The sequence below is a fragment of the Mesocricetus auratus genome, unplaced genomic scaffold (assembly GCF_017639785.1).
Source record: "Mesocricetus auratus isolate SY011 unplaced genomic scaffold, BCM_Maur_2.0 Super-Scaffold_100025, whole genome shotgun sequence".
NCBI lineage: Eukaryota > Metazoa > Chordata > Mammalia > Rodentia > Cricetidae > Mesocricetus > Mesocricetus auratus.
In genome coordinates this window covers 1442836-1466989 of record NW_024429206.1, presented here as the reverse complement: position 1 = coordinate 1466989, position 24154 = coordinate 1442836, and the positions used below count along the sequence as shown (strand labels likewise).

General features: G+C 38.8%; 1 protein-coding gene across 1 annotated transcript; it reads right to left on the bottom strand.

The window, feature by feature from the left end:
* On the bottom strand, positions 1–23567 carry LOC121134058 (rho GTPase-activating protein 20-like). Its single transcript, XM_040731644.1, has 10 exons — positions 23444–23567; positions 21775–21959; positions 20513–20662; positions 17428–17469; positions 14143–14227; positions 11275–11352; positions 9656–9722; positions 6656–6835; positions 2087–2247; positions 1–489 (listed from the first exon to the last, which is right to left on the bottom strand). Exons 2-10 carry the CDS (start codon positions 21921–21923, stop codon positions 487–489), a joined length of 915 nt encoding a protein of 304 aa, XP_040587578.1. The 5' UTR covers positions 21924–21959; positions 23444–23567; the 3' UTR covers positions 1–486.
* Positions 23568–24154: the final 587 nt, after the last annotated feature.

The window sequence follows — 24154 nt, the reverse complement described above, 5'->3', positions numbered from 1 at the left end:
TTTATTATTACAATAAAGAATACATGTAATACAACATAAGCAAATGAATCTAATTCATATAGTATACTAAATAGAACTCAAATAATATAAAATAGTAAAACAGAGGAGATATTTGGGAGACAGATTTTTCTCAGCTGTGAATAGATTGAAGGAGGTGTCAACTCAGATGCTTCTTTTAGTTTATGCTCGGTGTTTTGATTCCTTTGTTGAAGAATTCTGCTATTTCCGTACGGACAGGATGCAAACAAAGTCGTAACAAATCCTGTCACTATTTTGAAAAACAGTTGTCAGAAGAATACTGTGACAATAAATGAAGAAAGAGGTTATATGTGGTTACAGGGATTCTAGTCTCTAATGAGGGAAAAAATTATGGACAGCTAGCTAAACGAGTTGGTCCAGATGGGGCCTCAGACAGCCTGCTGCAGTTGTCCCTTGTGCAGGACAGTGTGGCGTTCAATGGTCTTGCATCAAGAGGTTGTTTCATAGTCACTGTTGAACGAAAAATATGTTATTTTAGTACAAATACCCTCTCAGACACTAGACTTACCTCAGTTTTTATTGAAATAGATTCTAATAATTTCTAAAACAACCAGACAAACACCATCGAGCAAAGAAATGTCAGGAATATGAAGATGAAAGAACTACATATGTATGACTTCAAGATGTGAATCTTATCTCCATTCTAGATAGTGAATTATTAACTAGTAGCTTGCTGTAGACCCCTGAGTATACATGATGCTACCTGCTGACTTCAAAGAAATTTACTACATTCAGTGTATGATTTTAGAAATTTATTGTGTAATGTGTCTTATTTAAATCATGTAGCAAGGTTTTTTTGACATTTGATTTGTATTTGTGAGAAGCAAGTAGGGTCACTGAATATTTTCAAAGTAACAACACAGCAAATAGTGGCTCAGGGCTTTGTTCTTTATAATGTTTGATATTTTGATCAAGTAATTTATCTCTCTAATATCCTAGTTCTTTCATTCATTTCAAAGAACTGTGTCTTGTGTAGTCCCATGGACCACCAGGCGGTTAAAAGATAGCACATAAGTGTAGTGACCACCTCACTGGACGTATGGATTATGCACATGGTTAGACTCCATTTTCAGTTTTGATTAAAAAAGTTTAGTCATAATATGGTATGTTCTCATGATTCCATTGGATTAGCAGCTACCTGGGTTTATGGATGTTTTAGTGAAGACATGTACTTCATGCCAGTCTTTCATGTCCTTCTCTTCTGTCTTAGTATTTATGGCTCTCAATGTAGAAAGATGCTGTCAGAGTCACAAACCCACAGCGACTGCAATTTATTCTGCCACTGATTTACTCAGAAATCTTGGGTGCTGCACAAAACCTTACAAAGTTGTTCTTAATTTTCAGAGGTAGGATTATGGCAGTTGTGGTTATTGCTAGATTTTATAAAACATTTAAGAGTTACTGAAGTACAATCTTCTACTTAATATGATAAATGTGTTCCCATGTAGCATAATCTTCCCTACATGGAGTACAGTGGTTGGAGAAATACTAGATGCTCAATAAATATTTTCAGTGATATATAGCAACTTATTTGAAATAAATCAAACCAAAATATGGGACATGTTTTTCATACATTTTGCTAGGATAAAAGGATTAATACCACATGAAAATTTTTCATGTTGAATTACTGAAAACGGAATTGAAAACATGACAAATATTTCATATTAAAAGAATAAACACTCTAAATGCAATAGTTGGTCAGGAAGGAGAGCTCAGACTCGTGTGGAGTTGAAGGGAGAACCTGACAGGTGATGTGAGGCAGAGTTCACAGGTCAAGTCCATTGTGCCCCTGTCTTCATCCAGAAGGCAGTGTCTTTGCTTCAACCAGTGGAAAAGACAAGAATGTGTTTTCCTCTCAGGCTTGCCTTGTATCTATCAATAAAACCTAAATGGGGTATTATTTTCACTAAAAGAGAAATCTTCCCAGAATTCTCTTCCCTAGTCATGGGGTGTCTACTGGTTCTTCCACTTAGAGACAGGATTTGAAGGTGTTGTATTCTCTGAAAACAATCTGGCCACAGAAGAAAAAACCCAAAACGATGCTTACCAGAACTGTAGCAGACAGTTCACCATCTTCACCAGTGTCCATGAGGGTCCTTCCAAAACATCCAGTGTTTGGTCCTGGTGTGTCCAGACGAACATAGTCAGGGCCTCGCCGAAAAATCCAGTTGATCAAAGAACATCTTCTTCTAACTGTTTTCTCTGAATCTAAAAGGAACGAAGGTCATTATTTGTAGTACTTTGTTGATGTCCCAACATGGGTCTATAATGCTTACTTAAATAAGCTTCATATATCAAATAATTTTAAAGCGAACAGAAGAGATATGGCATAGAAGATGTGTGAAATTTTACAGAATATCCTACTGCTGGTCACTTGTCTTTTCTGTATTTACCCTTTACATGAACTCAGCTCACTGTTCAAGGTACTAGGCAGCAGAGTCCTGACTCTGGGAACCAATACTAAGTCAGTTACTCAAAGCTCCAAATAAGTGTGTTTCCCTTGGAATGGACTTAGAAGTCAGAAAATTAGTAATGGGTGATAGGGAGAAATTTCAAGGCAGAGGAAATAGAATACAGTGTGATAAAGGAGGAAAGAGGAATCATGGGAAAAGATATTAAATGATGAGGGAATGAGAAGGCATGAATACTGGGAGGATAACTAACATTAATTGTTGTTTTGAAAAAACCATCTGGAAGCCAACTCTTGTAGAAGCTGCCTAAATATATACATATACATATACACATGTAAAAAGAGTAGAAGTGAAATTTGTCTATTAACAGGAGATACTGACACAACTGCATAGACTAACAAATACAAGTATAGTCCTAGAAATGGGATATTCTCTGTGAACTGTTGGCCAGTGAATTCCGTATACTCTCAGACTATTGATATTGATATTGGTTATGCTCCAGAAGTTGACACCACTATTATTGGAGATAACTTAGGCTTGACTCACAGAAATGGAGAAGTCAACCTGGTGATGGACTGAAAGTTTCCTTCCACCTTTGCTAAGTACACTACAGGAGGTTATGAGCAATTATCAGTCTCACATCAGTGTAACCCTGTGAGCTCCAATAATAAATGTCCTACAAGATTTCCCCAGGCAGGCAATAGAGGCCCAAATGCCATGGGTTACCAACCATATTCTGAGAGTATCAAGGTTCAGGCCCCAAGATAGAACACATATCTGGCACCATTTTCAGGGACAATAACCTATAACTAGGTAGTTTGAGGCTTTTGGCAAAAAAAAACTATCACATTTTTCCTAGTATGTATACATCTTATTAAGCCAATGCCTAAAATGATTTGTACAAGAGATTAGTGCAATTCCCAGTTCTCATCAGTTTCTCCTTTGGCAGTAGAGAATTATTTAACATACAATCTACAATGTAATCAATGTGAGGAGAATAAAAGTCTGTGGAGTGCATAGTCCTACGTGGCATGTTAGTAACATAGTCCTCCCTCCTGGAGCACATAGGAGAGCAGATAGTCTGTAAGAGACAAAGGAAGTAGCTGACCGCAATGAAACAATGTTTTCTACACACAGCACAGCTGTTGCAAATATGATCTCTCAATAGTTGTGACTGCATGTGCAAAACACATTCAAGCCCCATTTCTGCAGTTAATATCCCATCATCTTAAAAAGGATAGAAGGGAGAAAGCACAGACGTCATTACATCCCAGAGAATGGTTCTACATGTCAATAGGCACAAGAAGAATCCTCTGCCTCCCCCTTCCAGCCTGAAGCTGGCTGGAGCTTGCAGTCTGCAAAAGGAGAAAGAGATCTGATGGGGAAGTCTTGTGTATATGTCAATAAAGCACTGTTGGCCAATAGGGAAGCAAGATAGGTGGGACTAGGAGTTCAGGAGTTCTCTGGGTAGGAGAAACACAGGGGGTCATCATGTAGCCTGCCAGAGAAGTAAGATGTCTGTCCGGTAAGAGAAATACTTAGATGCATTAAATACTTAAGTCAGAGCTAGCCAGTAAGAAACAAGCAAGGCCAACAGCTTCATAATTAATACAGCTTCTTGTTGGTTATTTGGGTACTACAACGTGGCAGAACCCAGGTGACTGGCTGGGGAAAAACCAAAGGTGCTGGCAAGGAAAAGGCTTCTCTCTACAGAGAACCCTGCCAGCAAGAACGTTGTGCTCACAAAAACCAGAGCACTCACAAAAGACCACACAAAGCAATGGATAAAAAGGAGGCACTTAATTCTGGATTCCAAAGTGACCAGTGGAACCAAGACACAGGTATGGCACCCCAGACCAAGCCAATACCCCAATAACTTAACAAGCACTTCATGGCCTCACACCACTCCTACAAAAGCCCTCAACTTTATGGATCTACTACCAGGAGGCCTTGAACTCCCCAGGAGGGACAAATCTGTAAAATAAACCTGCCTTTTACTTTTCAGTTCGGCTCAACTGGGTTGATTGCAGTGGCAGGGCAGAGAAGCCCTTCATTTGGTGCCAAAGAGACATGGAGCTGGGAGACCCTCCTGTCCTCTCTTCTATCCCGCCCTTCAGACTGATCTGATCGACCTGTAAGCTTTCCTTTCTGTCTAGATGTGGCTATACAGACACCGGTGCCTATTTGGTTTTCTTTCTGACCAGAGTCACATCCCTGCCTGAAAAAGCACACAGTAGGGAATCCAAGTCCCAAACTCTGTCCTCAGGCTGCCAAGCAGGGGCCCCTCCCCTGGAGTCTCCTTAGTCCAGACTCTGCCCCTCAAAACCTGCCATTTGTGGCTCCACCCCCAGAGGACATTAAAAGCCTCCATGTCTGGATTCACCTCATGCTTCCTGGTTTTCTGCTCCCCTGGGGCCACCCAGGAACGCATTGCTCAGATTAAACCTGGGTTTATTAACTCCGTCTGATTGCCTTATTGCATCACCTGCGGCAGGTTTCTGGAAGTCGGATTTTTAAATTTGTCATCCCTAACCCAGCAATCTGAACTCAGCTACTGCAGAGGATGGGCTGACTTAACCTCTGGTTTAAGCTGTAGCGTTGGTGATGGGCAAGTCCGATTCACAACCACACCCGGGTGTCTGCTGTGAAATTTGTCTAGATCGTTTCCTTTTTGTTTTGTGATTGTGCCACAATATACAATGGACCATGAATTCAAAGTGGTCAACAGAGGGCACCCTTGACTTCAACCTCCTTTGTAGTTTAGAAAATTCTTGCAAATATGTCCCAGGCACAATGAGGGCTGAGCTCCCTTACATACAGGAATTATGGGGTTCTTGCTCCTCCCTTCCTCTGTAGTCGGTGCTCCATGGCTCAGGTTCTGCTGCTCAGATTCAAAGAGCCCTCAGATGTGCTTCCCCATGGAGATACTGTCCCTGAGCCTTCAGCCCTGAGTCCCCTGAAGTTCCTGCTCCTCAGGGACCCCTGCCAGCCCTGTCCTCTACACCTCCAACTTCCTCCTACTCTGTCCTCAACACCCAAACCTGCAGCCCCCATCCCTTTATCACCTCTTCCTGCTTCTACACTGGACTTCCTCTCCCTAGTTGCAGGTGACACAGTGATTTGCCCCTCCAGTGACTTCCCACATATGGTCCCAAAAAGAACTCTGCTTGCCTCTGCCCCCTCTGGCAGGGTGCTAGAGTCGAAAGTGTCCTCCAGGATCACGTTCATTACTCCCTCCAGTGTCTTGCTAACAGGAAACAATGGTTGGGCTATTTCTCCTTTCATCCCTTTTGCCCACATACGAGAGCTCCGCCAATTCACTCAAATCAGTGGATTATCCTGGCACGAAATTTGCATCGTTGTGTCCTCCACTCTTACAAATGGGAGCTTGAGAGAGTCAGGCAGTGGCCACACAGCATGCAGACTTAACTCAATTGGCAGATACTAGGACCCTGGTGATTAGATGCTGTCCCTTCCCAGAACCCTGCCTGGGACTACCAGAAGGGACATTATGATTCACTGCTTCCTGGAAGGCATGGGGACATTTTCTAATAATGTAGTTAACTTTGACAGACTCCATGAGATTACTCAGCAAATTGATGAGAACACAGCACTTTTTCTTAACTGAATTCATGAGGCCATGACTCAGTATACCTGCCTTGACCTGGCCTCTCCAGCAGGGGCTATGGTACTGCCTTCTCAGTTACTTACCAATCAGTTTTACACATTGGGGCAGGCTGAGGACAGGGACCTCAAAAAGATTGAAGATGACCTCCAAACCCCAATTCAGGAGATATTAGGACACTGTTGACACATTTTTAGGCTTAGGACTCAGGAGACAGAGGCAGGTGGATCTCCATTAGAAAGAGAAAACCTGGTCAGGAAATCAAACCAAACAAACAAAACAAAAGAAATAAAGAAATTCAGAGACACTATATATCAAAAGGAACACACAAATTAGTAGGAATCCAGTTTCACCTTCCAAATCTGTCTGGAGAAATGCAACATTGTATCATTAGGAAGCAGGCTATTCTAACTCCCTTTTTAAAAAATGTGATCAGATGGCTTTACATTTGTTGGGGAAAGAGATTTCTCTTGCTGGGGTCTTTTGTTTTCCCTGACATTCACATTGTTGGTGGAAAATGGGAACAGAAGAACTAAAGATCCTGTAAAGTTAAAACCTTGAAGGAAGGCAAGAGACTCACGGCTCTGGTCTTTGGGTGGGTCCTTGGGCTTCAGGATGAACAGTCCTGGCTTATGTGGGGACTGCAGCTCCTGGATGGCCTTGTTGATATCAAGATAATCAGTGTAATCTCTTGGCCCCACTGCCACATAGGTAGAATTTCGAAGATCACTCATTCTGATGGCATATGGGTTCTCATGCCCTGTGTAGAGAAAATGCTAAATATAGATTAATGCTAACAGTGATGATGGATCAACAGACCTTTTGGAGGACATAAGCACACAGGGAAAAGAGCTGCAGGTCTCCTCTGGCCCCTGGAGTCGTCAGGGAAGGGACTCTAGAGAAGCAGGTGTCCAAACATGGCCTTTTAGGGTTTAGTGGATAAAAATCCAACACTTTGCCTTGCTACACATGAACACTGGAGATCTGCTAGAGCCTTCTAGCTCTAGATTAAACATTTAGTCATGTGTTTCCTGTTGTCAAGAGTTATATTGAAAGAGGATAATATGAATTTCTTGTTGGTTCCTATCTCTTCAATAATAGAGTAGCTCTGATCAATATTTTCTCCACCATGATTCCTGACAGATTCACAGAGACAGCTCAGTTCCCTTGGTAAGTTCTGAAGCTGCCTTCTCTAGTGCAGTGGAGTGATTTTCCTTATGCTTTCCTTCTATTGTTTCCACCAGACAACAACCAGGGAAAAATAACAGGAATCAAGAAACACAGAAGCCCCAAGAGGCCACATTGTCAAGACAAAAGACCATGCACTGTCTTGTCACAATTTCCATGTATAATCCTTTCTTTATCATTTCATGCTTTTAATTACTTCCTGTAAAAATATTCTCAAATGTCCTATATGACAGATGGCTTTTACTTTTTACAGGAAGTCTCCCTTCTTCCTTCCTTGTTACTCCCTGATGAAACTTGGAATCTCTTGATTTTCCCTTCCTCATAACACAGATGCAATGCATTTTAGACAACAACTACACCAATAATGTTTTTCAGCAGCAATGATCAGAGTCCAGGAAACTTCTAGAGACAGATGCAGTAACATGCACACGTGTGGCAGGATAACGGTTAAAGAAAACAAGAGAACTGTGTTTTCCTTCAGAAGAAGCCTGTGATTATTGGTGCTGTGTCTACTTTACACAAGCTGGAGTCATTTGGGAAGAAGGAATTTCAATTGACAAACAGTCTTAATATGTCATGCCAAAGGCAAATCTGTGGTTCAATTTCTAAATGGCGATTATCTGTGAGCTGCATGGTTTGGCTCCTGGAACATTCAATAGGGGCTGTGAGGGAATGTAGTAAAGACTGACACAGAGACACATACAGTAACATTAGGGAAGTTTCTAACCCTGCATAACTCAGACTCTCAGGATGTTTATTAGGTACATCACAGGGGTGGGGGTTAGCTATTCTCCCAGGAGGCCTCTGTAGGTGACCACTTTCAAGAAGCTGTAAACACATTGCAGGAGGAAGCTGCAGTTGCTGGTCTTGCACACCCTGGCCAATCTTTCATAAACACTCCTATCAGACACTCAAGAAAATCTGTACCATTTCCCTTGATCCTATCCATAGGAAGATACAGCTTTGCTGAATATCCCATGTGTCCAAGTCTTTGGAATCCCCAACATGGTCATGGCCTTATCCAGATGCACACTCAGGACTTCCCTCATTCAGTGATTCCTCTGCTCCCCACAAGATTGTTGTAGGAGGGCCCATCCAATATGGATGGTGCCTCCCTTGTGCTGATAGTCCTTGATGTTGTCATGCTATAACAAGAAGACCGAGTAAAGCAATGTAGACCAAACAAAGTGAACAATAACCCGCCATGGCCTCTGCCTCAGCTTCTGTGCCAGGGCCACACCTTGTTTGAGTTCTTGCACTGACTTCTCAGCACTGGACAGTAAAGAGGAAAATGAAAGACCCTTTCTTCTCCAAGTTGATTTTGGTCAAGGTGTTTTATCACAGCAATATATATCCTAACTAAACCAGAGTCACCATGGTTGACAGGTTATGAGGAAACCTCAAGCCAGACATGGTTCACAATGATGTTCTGTGTCTTGATGTCAAGATGACATTTTATAAAGTTAATAAACATATTAAAATAAATATAATTCCAGTTTCTGTCTGCTCTTTGCTGTTCTTGTCTTGGGTACAACTTGTACTTTTAGATTGACCAGCTATTGCTGTATGCAGAGCTCTCACAGTATGCATCAATACATTGCCAGTCAGTCAAAGACTAAGTGTTTGTAGGGTCCACACCTCCAATTGGTATGTCTACAATACAATTTCTATACCTAAGGTCAGGTCTCTTTCTGGGAGAGTAGGAAGAAAGCTTGTGAGAGCCAGAGAACCAGGGGCTGTTCTAGGAGATCCTGTCTTCAGTGTATGAGAGGAAAGCTGCACACATGGATCTCAACAATATAACTGCCTAAATGAGTCTTAAAGAGTGGCAGCACCAATTGACTGCCACTGTAGATGGGGTAAATCTCACAAGCACCTGCCCTTAGACGGAGAGCTAAAGATGGTCAATGACTACTCAGAGGGAGAATCAGACTTTCCCTTGGATGAACCAAGCAAAAGATGGTTCCTGTGAAACACACAGCCATATGCTAAATTTACTTTTTTCTCCCAGTCCTACACACACACACACACACACACACACACACACACACACGTGTGCACAAACACAAAACCAAAGTCAATTTTAATTTAAGGGTAGTGTGGAGGATGCAGGAAGAGATGAAGGGTCCAGATGAAGGGATGGAAATGATGTAAATATACTGTTCATGTATGAGGTTCTCAAATGGATATAAATTTAAACAGATATCATCATATGCTTGGATGAGGGAAAAACTCACTAAGAATTGTAAACATCGTTTAGATGTATGAAAGAACATTTAGTATTATGTTTTTTATGAGTATTTAATCATAAGAAAATCAATGAAAACTTTAACAATCCAGGGTTACAAAGTTTTAACTCAGTCAAGTCTCCTTAGGTCCCTGAGATGCTTACCCAGGAGTGGGCTTGGTGTTTCTTCCTGGCTAGAAGAGAACCACAGTTGATAATCTTCCTCAGAATTCTGGAAAGCAGAAGAACCAAAAGTCATACTGTAGTTTTCCCAGTTCACAGTTGAAGGTCATGCTTTCTTTCTTCTTCATCTCTAAAACTGAAATATATTGAGGAAGGCAAGAATTCTGGTCTATGTAATAGGAGCCTGATGGTGGAAATTAACAGTGGTGCGTCCCATGGTCCTTGCTCCCTCCGAGAATCTGTAGAGCTGCCTTCTTTTTTCTGGTAGAACAGAATTGTCAATGCAACTTGCATTCTTTCTGCCACATTTTTGTGACATTGAGAATAAGAAGCCACTGCATGCCCTGTCTCCAAGCAACAAAAGTGTCTCTGTCATCTACGTCCCTATAGGCTTTGGAGAATGTTGAGTGTGTCATAACATGTTCTTCTCCGGACAACTAATTACTCCAGTGCCACATGCCCACCTGTCTATGATGACTGAGCAACGCTACACTTAGAAGCCTGGGAACATCAACCACCAAGGTACAGGAGTCAAAGCCTGGAGAACACTAGAACAATAAGTCAGCTTTTGACCTTCATTCAGAAAATTCCCACTCTACAGACAGAAAGGACAAGTGTCTAACCTTGATAATGACCCAGAAGCAGAAAACAAGATCCACAACAGATTTACAACTTACAGCTCTGGGATCCATTTGATGCAAGCAAATATAAATTATGTATCATCTATTGAATTATGTTAGAGTCTACATGAGATACCAAAGACAAATGCATTAAGTAGAGTTATGGCTTATTAATAACTTGTTTACTTTTGATTCGAAATTGAAAATAATGACCTTTCATGATATTATGATAATATTCATGATATTATTCATGATATAATAAGTGCAGTCTTACACTTGTATATGTACTCACATACAAACACACACACTAAAATGGAATGAATGCATGACCTATATTCAGGATTATTTTCCAAGTATGTTTCTCTATTTTCCAGTTATTTCAGGTTTCATCTCTTAGATTCTTGGTACAAGTATTCAGAGGATATAGTCTAGAGACAAATTCTGGTTGAAATTGTATAACAAACATGCCATGCTCTAATTATTAATTTGAGACTGTGCCTTAAGGAATAAATCAGTATCAAAAATGTCTACATGACAAAGAAAATATGGGAAAATGGCACCAAAATATATTTAGTGGTTTGTAATAGCTACTTTATATCACGTTCATTGTTCACTGGGTGTATACACACATTTACAAATAATTCATTACATATGCATTTTCATGTGCAACATATATATATATATATAAATGTGTGTGTATGCATTTTCATTTTAATACACACACTGTTTTTTGTGGTATAATGGTACAAATGAACATCACATGCTGATTTTTGATACCAAATTCACTGGAGAATACAAGAGCAATGACCATATTTAGACTAATGTAACATGTCGACTGACTTTACTTCTGAAAGTTGGAGGAAGATGAACTTTTTCATACGTAGAGTAATCATGTATCTGGCAGCAATGATTTTACACTTATTTAAATATTAATGGATCATAAAATGATGTTGAATAAATAAGGCATTTCAAGTCTCTTACAGGTATTCCCAGCATTGGTCGTAACTTTTTGATGATATCATTCACTGTGTCCAGTCGTGCTGCTGTTACAGTGAATGACTATAGAAAACAGAGAAAAATTGTACTGATTAATAATACTCATGAAACATCTATTTGATATATATTTATCCAAACATTTTCTACATCCATCGTGTAACCAAGTTGAGTTCAGTTAATGGCAAAGTGATACACATAGAATGACAGAAACATGAGTATGGTTTTCCTTTCCTTGATATAACCTATAGGCAGTAATAGGGATTTTAGTCTAATATGTGTCTCTTTAGGGATTCAGATCAGTCAAAATATAATAAGATGTTCACTGGTGAACTGGAATATGGGGGATGGTAAAACAAAAGTGCTTTCCCTCAAGCCCCATAACACAAAATAGAATCCCAGATTATACATGGTAGAAAGAGGGCACCAATTGTGGCTGTCTTCTGAATTATACACCACACACACACACACACATACACAAGCATGCATGCATACATCCGTGCACACACATATATAAATACTTAACAATGGAATTATATATTCAGAAGTGACACAGCCTCAGATGCTCAGCTGAGTCAGCTTTCACAATGGGAGGGTTCATTTGAAGAGATGGGGAAACATTTCCTTGTTTTCACACAATGTGTTTATAAAACTGATTTATTTCATTGTATATCATGTATTCAGTTCTCATAAACTCATATGAACTACCACAGAATTTAAGACAATAACAGTATGCGGTGATGATTTCTGTGCGCCTGGCTTCATACTTAGTTTGGTTGGCTTGGAATCTATTGAGGTGATGAATGTATGAATGTATGAATACAGAGCGAAAGTTTGTCATTAAAGTTCTATGGTAGGCGATATCTACTACACTTTATAATTAGAAACTGTCCACAGAAAGAGAAAGATATGTCCAGAACATTGCTATTACACACAACACTCAGTGGACAAGAAAGCTAACTATGCTTACAGGTTTTTGAAAGCAGGCAGATCTGCATTTGCAGGCATAACCTCTGGAAAACAGCACATAGAGAAGAAAACAGCAGTAATGACCCTCTCTATAAAGAGTGAACAGTGCTGAAGGGAAATCCTTTCAGAATGTAGCTGTCTGATATTAATTTGGTGACAATGAACATGCTGTACACAACAGGCTAAAAATAAACTCCTACGCCAAAGAATCGACTTCAATTTTAGTCGTTGTACAGTGGGGTCCCAGACACACTGAAATATTAGGCTATTGTCAATGTTTTTGGTGATTATTCAGAAATGAAAGGCAAATACCTATGGCTGAAGATACCGCATATTTCAGACATAGAGTGAAAGGGAATTGATGCTGGCATTGACTTGGAAATTCATACTTATTGTCTAAATCTAATACTACTTGAGTTTGGGATACCTGATACTGGAAGACAATATCAATCTTCAGTTTAACCACACTGTGAACCCTGTAATCCACAATAATGACTATCCTGGCAAGATAGGGTACTGGTGCAACCACATCTAAATAAAATTGTCTTTATAAGATAACAAGGTGGTTTTCTGTACACACGCATGCACACACACATATATGACAAGCATAAAAGATTAGTCACAATTGAAATCAAGCAGGAAGGAAAGTGTTTTCCTTCAGGAAGGTCTGCACACCCCTGCCTCCCCAGCTTTCTGGTACAAACTCAGGTGAGAACATTCTCCTCACTATTGGACAGGATATTCTTTTAATTCCCCCATTGTCTCCTTCATTGCTATTTGTCCAGTTTAGAGTTTGTACAGAACTAAGTGCATAGAGTATTTACCATATATTGTTCACCATGGATTTATTAGTTACTACATAATGCTGTTAAAATTTACAACCTCAATTCCATGTATTTTCATACAAAAATCTAGAAGTAATGAGTCCCTTTACGGTAATTATCCCTCTAACTCAATAACTCCTGATGGCCTCATAGAAACGAAGACCTCCAGATTACCGACTCTTACATAACAGATAAGTGCAATACCTCACCCACCAGCAGACTTTTCTCTGGAAATAGAATAGTCCTGAAGCAGTGGATGGCAAAGGAATTTATATGGGAAATTGAATTTCATAATAGAGGTGTACCTCAGTAGATGGGCCACATTCTAGCATATGTGAAAGCCTGTGTTTATTTTCAAAACTGCTCACATACTACACACACAAACATACAGGCACACACAAAAATTCACAACACAGATGAACTATATCTATAAAACTAATTTTCTTACCCTTGAGAGATGCATTAGCATGTAAGATAAGAGAGCCACTGTGCACTTAACATATCACACACATGCACAGACGCACACACACACACACACACACACACACTAGTATTAACAAACAGGTGAGTAAGGTGGAGTGTTTGTCATTCATTGTAGTTTTTTTAAACTTCTATATATGTTTATAACTATGCTCACATGAATTTTTAAATAACTATTTAAAAGATGGAAGAAATAAATAATCGGTGTCTTTAGAAGTGATGGCAGTTGAGATAAACACATAATTACAATGAGAAATATCTGCAAAAGTATTTTATAACTACACTTCTCTCTATTGAAGTCACCAGGCACATTATTTATTAAGCATAGTGTAGTTACTGTAGCTAATATGGATCAATCCTGCTTGATAGTAACTAGTACTCTTTTACATAGGCAAAGACATAATTGTATGCATGAAATATTTTTTCAGGCAGTGCTACATAAATGTTCAATCTCTGTCTTTGATGCCATCCTGTTGTCAGTTATCAACCTTATCTTTAAATTTCCTCCTGTTTCCCCTCCCTTGCCCTTTCACTCCCCCAGTCAGCTTCGCGCAATGAAAATATTGGTCTTTTGTGAACATACAGTGTTCCAGCTTGGGATGTCCTCTGTGAGTATCTCAAGTGTGATACTCTTTCCACTGTCTTTCTGCTTATGTTCATCAATGGATCTGGTCAAATCAATAAAAAACACACAAAAAAGTGAATTTGTCTTGTTGCTTATTTTCATGGCAATAAAGGATATAGTATCAAAATTTTAATTTTAAAGTTAGACTCAGTAGGAATTTTTGCAAAATAGGGCATGTTCTAGGAGATACTGGGTTGCTCTAAACTGTGACAATATGTGACAATTTAGTATCAGGTTTTGCTCTGAAAACATTAGTTCCACAATTAGAGGGCTCAAGAACATTCAGGGTTCAAAACCAAAAAGCAGTATTTCCTTTGAGTGTGCATAGTTAAGTAACTTGTATTGATAATGAATTAATATTTTGTTCCAGAATACAGCTTTATCCAACAGAAAATTTGGAGAATGATTGCATGAAAGTGGTAGCCAGCAGTTCCTCCAAATTGGAAAATTGACAAACTCCCAAAACATCCAGAAAACATTAGTAAGAAGATATTTAGAGATGGTCTAATCCTGATGCAAAATGAAATAATAACAAAGAAAATGAAGACCAATGTCTCTGATGAACATACTTGCTAAAGTTATTAATAAAATAATTGCAAACCAAATTCAACAACACAGACAGATTTTGCATTATGTTCAAGCCAATATCATCCCAGAGATGGAAGAAAGAGTCACATATGTAAGTTAAAAACATAATCCAATACATACATGGACTAAAGGACAGCAAATGATCACCCCATTTGATTCATAAAACACCTTTGATAATATACAGCATCTATTCATGATAAATGTCTTAGAGCGAACAGGGATTGATGGAATATATTTCAACATAATAAAGTCAATATACACGGAAACCACAGTCAAAGTAATTCTAGAAAGAGAAGAAACTCCCCACGTTTGTGCTAAAATTGGGATCAAGACAAGTTCAGTCGTCTCACTTTTCCTCAATATATTTTTTACAGTATTAGTTAGGGTAATAAAACCAGTGAAGGAAGTGAGGGAGATGCAAACAAGAAAGGAAGAAATCAAGACATATTTATTTCCAGATGATACAATTCTACGCAGAAAAACCTAGAGCACACAAATATTCCTAAAGCTGATAAATATTCAGAAAAGTAGCAGGGCACCAAACACAACAGTCAATATCCTTTTTATATACAAATGACAAACACAAGAAAATAAATGAAGAACACAATTGCATTATCAATAATCACATAAAATTAAACTAAACTTTGAATAGACCTGGCCAAAGAACTCATACATTTGTGAATGTAAACTTAAAAACACTGAAAAAAATAAATGAGAATATTGGCATAAAGAACGACCTCCCATATTAATGGATTGGAAGGATTACATTGTAAAAATGGCTATGCATCATGTTTGCAATGCATTTGCCTTCAAAATGCCAAGAAAAAAATTTCACAGAAATTAAAAGTCATTCTTGAATTTCATGTGGAATACAAATCACTGAGGATATCCAGAACAAAACCAAATATTAAGCATCATCAAAACCAACAACAAACATACTGATGGTATCATCACAACAGATCCCAAGTTATGCTGCAGTGCAATTATACATACAATATCATACTGTCATAAAAACAGTCACTCATTAAATGAATAGAACTGATGTCTTCATGTGACCCCACAGTCCTATAGTGAGGTGATTTTCTTCTTTAAATTAGAAATAAGCTTGCTTCACTTGTCAATACCAGCTCCTTCTCCCTCCCCTCCTCCTCTGCCCCCTGACAACTCCCCCAACTTCCCATCCAATCCCCACACTACTCTCCAGGGAGGGTGAGGCCCGTCATGGGGGATCTCCAAAGTCTGTCATATTGAACAGGGCAGGGCCTAGGCCCTCCCCGATGTGTCCAGGTTAAGAGAGCATCCCTCCATGTGGAATGGATACCTGAAGTCCATTTGGATGCCAGGGATAAATACTGATCTAGTACATGAGGTCCCAAAGATTGCCAAGGTCTCCAGTGAGGTGATTTTTGACAAAGAAGCCAGCCATACATACACATTGGAGAAGATACACCATCTTTAATAAATAGTGCAGTTGAACTGAGTTGCTATATGTAGACAAATGAAATTTGGTCCTTATCTCTCAGCCTACACAAAATTCCCCAACAGCCTGCATCTTATATGTGAGAAAATTAGGAAATACATGCAAACTCATTGACACAGGAAAGCACTTTCTGAACAGAGTGCCAATAGCGCAGACATAAAAACCAGAGACTCATAATTGAGACTCATGAAACCGAGAAGTTTCTGCACAGTGAAAGTCAGGATGATTTGGGCAAAGAGGCAGCCTACAGAGTGGGAAATGTCTTCATCAGTTGTCACATGGCCAGTGTCTAGACTATAAAGAACTAAAATATAAGATAAAATAAACAAAAGGAAATGACCAAACAAAAATTGGGGTATAAGACAAAAAGAGCTCTCAAAAGATGTCATACAAAGAAAAGCACTTTTTAAATTTTAACATCATTAGCCAACTAAAAAAATAAAATTAAATATATTTTAAGTTCCATTTTACTTCAATCAAGAGAGCTTATATAATAACTTCAAATGATGGCAATTGCGGATGCAAATGTTGGAAAGTGGGGACACTCATTCACTCCTGATGGGAATGCAAATCTATTTGCCTACTATGGAAATTGGTGTGCAAGTAGCTCAAAAAGAATGAAATAAACCTACCACATGATATAACTATACTATTCTTTCATATAAACCTGGCAGGCCCCATGGCAGGGAATAATTGGCCAATACAAAACACACTCAACAGTAATTTTGTGGATTTTGTTTCATTTTACTTCGTTTTGTCAAATTTGCCTTAATTGCCATTTGTTTGTTTTGATTTTGTTGATGTAGTAGGGTGTGAGTATCTATTTTGGCTAAAGTGATTGTTTCTTGGTTTTTGGTTAAACAAACCATACAGTTTTGAAAGAGAGATGGGGAGAAAAAGGACATTAAGCTGAGTATCTAGGGAGAATCTGGGAGAAAATGGAGGAGAAAACATGACCAAAATGTATTATTATGAAATAGGACACAATGTTTGATCAATAGAGAAAAGGCTGGATCTGGGAAGAGGTAGGGAGGTAAAATTTTCAATCATACACTAAAAATCTTGAAATTCTTAATGATATAAAAAGAAAACAGTGAAGAGCCTAGGTGTTGGACACCAGTGAAACTCATTCTTTCATCACGAAGTAAGATGTAAAAGCTGTAGTTACAAGTTACCTCTGAAGCACAGTCCACCACTCTCTCTTTTTGGCTGAGGAACTGTAATATAAAAAGTAAGAACTTAATGTAAGTGAAGTATTAATTGTTAGATTTTAAGGTTATGTATCATGACCAAAATATTAGTGTCCCTAAGTTACCAGTATGGACAAAGACATAAGAAGTCTCCTCATGTTAGGGCTTCTGTTAGAACTTGTCCTTTATTGGTGACCTTGCAGTGATGGCAAGCCACAGTGTGATTAAAGCTATGTAACCCCAGGCAGTAAGGCAGATTCTCTATGTTTCAGGTTCCCACAGTTAAAGGGGTGACTGTCTCAAAGCAGTCTCACTGGTGGAGTAGTTTTTCAAATACAAAAACATATTGTTTGTATTAAGTTACATCATACTACAGGAACTTTAAATATGGATGGAGGACTTGACTTAAAAATAATATATTTTAGAAAAACACCAGACACATTATTTTACTTCGTTAGGCAAATTGCAGAAACATTATGTTAAATAATTTATGGTATATTCATTCTTCACATACTGATACTCACACCAAGATCAATTTACATGCTGTATGCTGTATTCCTGATCACCTGTAGGCTACTTTATTACGGATCTTAGTACTGGTCATAAAATGTATTTATTTATTATTTATTTAACTTTTTACACATATTACTGTAAGTTCCCTTTCCCTCCCCTCTTGCCCTGGTTCCTCCTTTCCTCCCAACCCACCATCCCATTCCATCTCCCTTCAGCTCCCCAGGGAGCGGAGGGTAAGGCCTTCCATGAGGGATTTTCAGAGACTGTCATATAATCCCGGGCAGGGCCTAGGTCCTCCCCCTTGTGTCCAGGCTGAGAGAGCATCCCTCCATGTAGAATGGGCTCCCAGAGTCCATTTGTATGCCATGAATAAATACTGATCTACTCTCTAAGTTCCCATAATAATGAAGTATTTTGAGAATAAACTTGTACCTAACTTTCTTACAAGTGAGTTAAATTCCATACAGAATATAATTGATTAAGAGTAACAATCTATGGCCAGGCGGTGGTGGCGCACACCTTTAATCTCAGCACTCGGAGGTAGAGGCAGGCGGATCTCTGTGAGTTCGAGGCCTGGCTGGACCGATAGCCTCCAAAACAATACAGAGAAACAATGTCTCGTAAAAACAAAAACAAACAAAAAAAAGTGACCATCTATGTTCACTTCCAATAGTGGTAGCTAACAGGATTATGCTAGGAACACCTTCCTTGTCATAAATTATCTCTAAATTAGTTCACAACTCCCATTCTTCTCCTACACTCCACTCCACATTTCCTTTATGCATTCAGTGACTGAATATTTAATTTCTTGCCTCGTTTTGGAAGTTGTGATTCATGATGTGAGTTAATTTTTTTTCCAGACAGGGTTTCTCTGTATTGTTTTGGAGGCTGTCCTGAAACTCACTCTGCAGACCAGGCTGGCATCGAACTCACAAGATCCACCTGCCTCTGCTTCTTGAGTGCTTGGACTGAAGGTGTGTGCCCACCAATGTCCGGAGCTGTGAGTTAATTAACGTACTTTTGTGTGGCAGTGAAAAGTCATTTTCAAAGGGTTACATGGAGGTGGAGCTGTCAAGTCATGCAGGAAGTTTGTTTAATTTTCTAAGTAACCCCCAGGCTTCTTTTTTCCCAAGGCTATCACAATTTTTTGCTTAAATTACCAGCTGTTTCCCCAATTTCCACCAGTGTTATAGAGTAGACCTAGTTCATCTGATGTGTTAGACCATCCCTTTAACTCCCAAAATGTACATGTACATGTACATGGCTACTACATCTAACTATACCAAGTGTTGCAAGTGAAATAATAGCAATATGAAATGCAATGGATGACAGGTATGGTTACAATGCCAAAAACTCAGTTATAATTTTATAGAACCCAACGTAGCATATAGAAAGATGATGTTCACAATTTAAGAAAAGTTCTTAAACTCTCTCTCAGACACTTCAAACTCTTTTAATGTAAACTGCTTTATGAATTGTCAAAACTAAAAAAGAATCAGAAATTAAATAGCTAGTAGATGATTATGATATGAAAAAGATGCAGGTTACATCACATTTATGAACATCTCACTAAAAAGCTCTGTAAATACTTTCTTCAGGTAAACAACTGAAGCAGCATTTCATAAGGTTACAAAACATGGAGACATGTGTGCTAGGTGACTGAACTCAGATGAGGGCTGAGGTCTGAGCAGAAGAGAGAATGAGAAAGGGTGGGTATCGAATGCATAGGATGAACTTCTCTTGTGGAAATGAGAGCAAGCGCTGCTGTGTCATTGTCCAAGCAGCAGGTTTGGTCACAGAATCCGATTGATTGCAACGGTTCTCCTGGAGAGCTTCTCAATACACGGAGATCTTCCATATTTAATGCCAACCTGAGAGTGTGAACTAGGTAACAACGTATGTCAGACAAGTCACCTCTGACCCTGATGGTGTAATGACACCTGCACTCCCAAGCTGTCTGTAGACACTAAGACAGAAGACCTGCTATACAGACACTTAGGGATGACAGATTTTATATTGTAATTATCTTCTTATATAACAAATCAATGTTCATTTTGGGGTATAAAAGGAAATTTTCAAAACTGCTTGCCTACTCGATAGTATTAAAACACATATTTAGGTAGTTTTAATACCCAGATAAAATCAGATTATGATTGGAATAAGAAGATGGCAAAGAGGAGAATTACCTGCTCACGCGAATTCTTTCCACAATACCTTAGACCCCTCTCATCACTGATACAGAGGAGCTTGAGATCATGACTGACGAACCTTGGATACGTATCATACGATTGACACTAGCATTACCAACTATTGATCCATTTAGACTTTTTTATGGTGGTAATTCTCGGGAGTAAATAGTAGGTAAGTGAGTGCCAAAGCATCAGGTTAGAAAGACCTGACAGTGTGTTTGTAACCAGATAAAACTGATTTCTGTCCTTAAAGGTTTTAGTAAAAAGAATTTCCGTTGACATTTTCCATTTATGTTGGACAATATGAAGTCGACAGTGTCATTCCACAGTCAGCTCATGCCAGCAGAAGACCAAGCTATGGGTCTTACCGAAAGGTGGCCACGAAATTCTCCATGGGCCATCCCAGGAGAATGGATTTCCTGGCCCGACTGGGGCCTACAAAGTCAGTGACCACACACTCCCCCATCCACAGGGCACTCAGCGGGATGATGTATTTTATCTTAAAGTTTATCTTACACCTAAAAGAGAATTAAAGAAGATTTATTAGTTTGCTTCTGAAGCAAAGGAACTGTGGGGTTAACAGAAAGACCTAAATCTTCCTTCTCCAGACAAAGTAGGACTCTCCCATCTCTGTTACTGCAAACACAGCTCAGCAAATGGACAAATGCACCTTAACAAAGCATAGGCTGATAAAAGCCTTCCTAGGGTAGGTTCTGAATGCATCTTCTCCATGCTTACAAACATTCATGGCCTGTATATTCAGGATGTCGAGTGCTACATATAAATTATACTGTGTAGTTGAAACAGTGCTTGGGAATTTTTCATAGGAAAACCTCATTAAAAACACTTATTTTAATAAAATATTTCTTAAAATATACTAAGTAAACTGTGTTATTGCAAAGGACACACACTCTGTTCTTAAGTACTTATTGGACACTTGCCTCTTCTGAAGTACCTTTGAAAATATTTAATATCTAAATAATATCATGTGACCTCTATCTGCCCCACTTTGTAGATCAAGAAATGTCATAATGGTTAATAGCCCAAGGTAACATAGACACTTTTTGGAGCCTGGCAATCTAATACTCAAGTATAGCTCAGAACTGTGGGGTCTCTCTGCCTTGCCATCTGCCTTGTGAAGTTTCTGTTTGGGTACACCACTCAGAAAAGTAAATCTCATGTGTGTAGCCTTCTCTTTTTTGGACAATCACCCTTTTTGTTGGTACTGTATGGTTATATTAGGATTGAGGGTATAAATTACATAAACTTGTTACCAATAAGTACAACTACATTGGAAAGATATAAAAGGGATATGGCATTTTAGGAAACCCCTGCTCATAGGATGCCTACTGGTGTCTTCCTCTTAATAACAGATTTACTTGACTATGATCATAACTTTCTAAAGTAATGGGATTACTGACATTTTCTCCTAATCACTGATGCTGTGGCAGAGTCTTGACTGGTTTCTCTACAGGAGCACAGCACAGTATAGGTCCTCAAGAGATTGTTGGATGGATAAGGAGCAAAGCCATTTTTAAGCACAGAAAGGTAAACCCCTTTTGTTTTGTTTCACAGGAATGGATAGACATAATATAATCTTTGATAATCAGTAAAACATGAGAATACTTACCGACTATTAGTCACAACCAAGAAGTCTCTGTACAAATGGAGATGACACTTCCTACTGCTACAACCTCTTCTGAGTTCCACTGGTCCATTGAACACCAGATATTGAATATTCTCCTCCCCATGTGCAACTTTTTCACTGAGAGTCTCCATTGCACTGGAGAAACTTTTCCTGGCACAGGCCAAACTCTAAGCAAACAGATAGTCAATAGTCAACAAAATAACCCAACACAAAAGTTGAGGAGTTACATGAAATTAATCATGAAGTCTCACTTCTTATAGAAGGACTCCACTGAGTAGCAGTTTTTAAAGATATAGAATGGATGAGGACATTTATAAGAACAGAATAATATAGCTTGGAGGGAAAAGAATGAACAAACACATTGAGAGAAGAGAAACGGCCATATTACAAGTAGTGTACAGTAATTGTGTCTAAAACTACAGCAAATCAAAGATATTTAACTCTTTAGAATTGGCCAATGGAGTAGCAAAATACAAGCCACTGAGAAAATGAAGGCAAAGACTACAATATCTGTAGATTGATAAAAATACTGGTGTCAAAAACCATGAAATGCAGAATTTTCATCAAGGATCCCAAATCCCTAATTCTTCTAAACTATGAATATGTCAGTTGTGAAAGATATCATGTATATGTCACTGACATTATGATTCTGAAACCCATCAGCTCCGTTCTCATCACAAAGATACTATAAATCATAGTGATCTATCCAGTTAAAGTCACACAGCTGTCATTATAGGGATGTTAGATTTGAAGAATCATATGTAGTCAACCTGTGATTGTTGACTCAAGTGGAATGGAAAGAATGGGAAGAACTACATCTTCAGTGAGGAAATCACCATCCTCAGATGAGGTAAGAGGTGACTGTGGCTTGCTCCTTTGTCTCTCTGATCTTTCAGCATTTAACCCAATATTTGACTTTAGAATTTTGTTATTAAGATCAGTTATGATTCATGCTACATGCTTACGTTTGTATACACACCATCATATGTTTGGAGAATGTACTTACATATTTAGCTAATTTTCTATTTTCCATTCCTCAAGAAAAACTCACATAAATATACTACATATACAGAGCAAGTACTGAAGCAAAAGGGAAAAAGAGGGATAAAAAACAATGGCTGTCCCCCTCACAGAATAATTTCGGAAATGGTGTAAACAAGTAGCTTCAATTTTGTTACATAAAAATTCAAGTGAATTAAGATGCTTGTAAAGTCATTCCTAACATAGTATTGCTCAAATTTTGGAAAATAGTTGCTGAAGCATGGCGAATAATTTTGGATAGATCAAATGATTCCTGAAAACAAGATAGTTTGTAGAACTTTGGATGAATGTGACCACTATCCAGCAATACTCTGTGGTCAAAATAGTTAAGAAAACTAGACTTAGCCAAACATAAATCTCCCCATAACTCCAACAGCCATTTTAGGAGATCGAGGAACATTTTCTTCCCATGTAGTTCAGAACATTCCTCCCCTGAGATAAAATGTCTTTCCTATTTAGGGAACAGCACTGAACATGATTTCCTAAATAGTTTTTCATAAAACTAGAGCTGAAGTGTAAGAATTAGTTCACAGCATCTGGAGGAATTAAGAGAGGACATCTGATATCACCAGTCCATCCTAAGGATCAAAAGTGGAGAGTAGGAAAATACCTTTTCAGCAGGGCCTGGAAGGGAGAGTCTTTCAATGGCCTGAAATTCTCTTTTCTTCCTGGCACTAAACACCAAACACAGATACAGCAGTTGGCAGACCAACTACTGAAGTCTGAGGAGTCTGTAGTAGTCAAAGTGACTGACTCTGTGATGTCAGAGTTCTGAGGCTCATGACATAACTGACAAAATGACATGTGCTTTGTGCTCATCTGTTTTTATCAAGATATATATTTTTAGATTAAAAACAGTTTTAGGGCTTAATGGAGATACTATGACTACACAAACCTTCACAATAGAAATATTTCTATTCATTCAATCAAAAGTAATCTCTGTAACTCCAAGCCCTAGAGTTCTGTGATAATTACATATACTAGAGTACTTGTGATTGCTTACCATGCTAAAGTCTAGTCTTTTAGAATATTTAAAGAGTAGCCTATAAATTTGGTCTCTGGTCAAGTTAACCTTGATTATGTTGCATCACATCAAATAGGAAGCCTGGTCTACAGAGATAGTTCCAGGATGCCTAGGAACCCTGTGTCTTGAAAAAGAAAAAAAAGTGAACCATATACCCAGTGATACTCTTTTGGAGAATTTTTCCTGTGTGCATGGTTATTTATCCCTTGAACATAGCTGTTAGTTTAGGGCTGGTTTTGAATCCACTTTCCATCTCTAGTTGGGACCCCATCTGGCTTCGTCCTAAGCTGGCCTCTG

Coding starts and splice junctions, on each gene's coding strand:
- LOC121134058 (XM_040731644.1), bottom strand. CDS start 21,923: ATGGAGACTCTCAGTGAAAAAGTTGCACATGGGGAGGAGAATATTCAA. Junction 6,836..9,655: donor AACACCAAGCCCACTCCTGG/GTAAGCATCTCA, acceptor TTCTCTACACAG/GGCATGAGAACCCATATGCC. Junction 2,248..6,655: donor CCCACCCAAAGACCAGAGCC/GTGAGTCTCTTG, acceptor CGTTCCTTTTAG/ATTCAGAGAAAACAGTTAGA.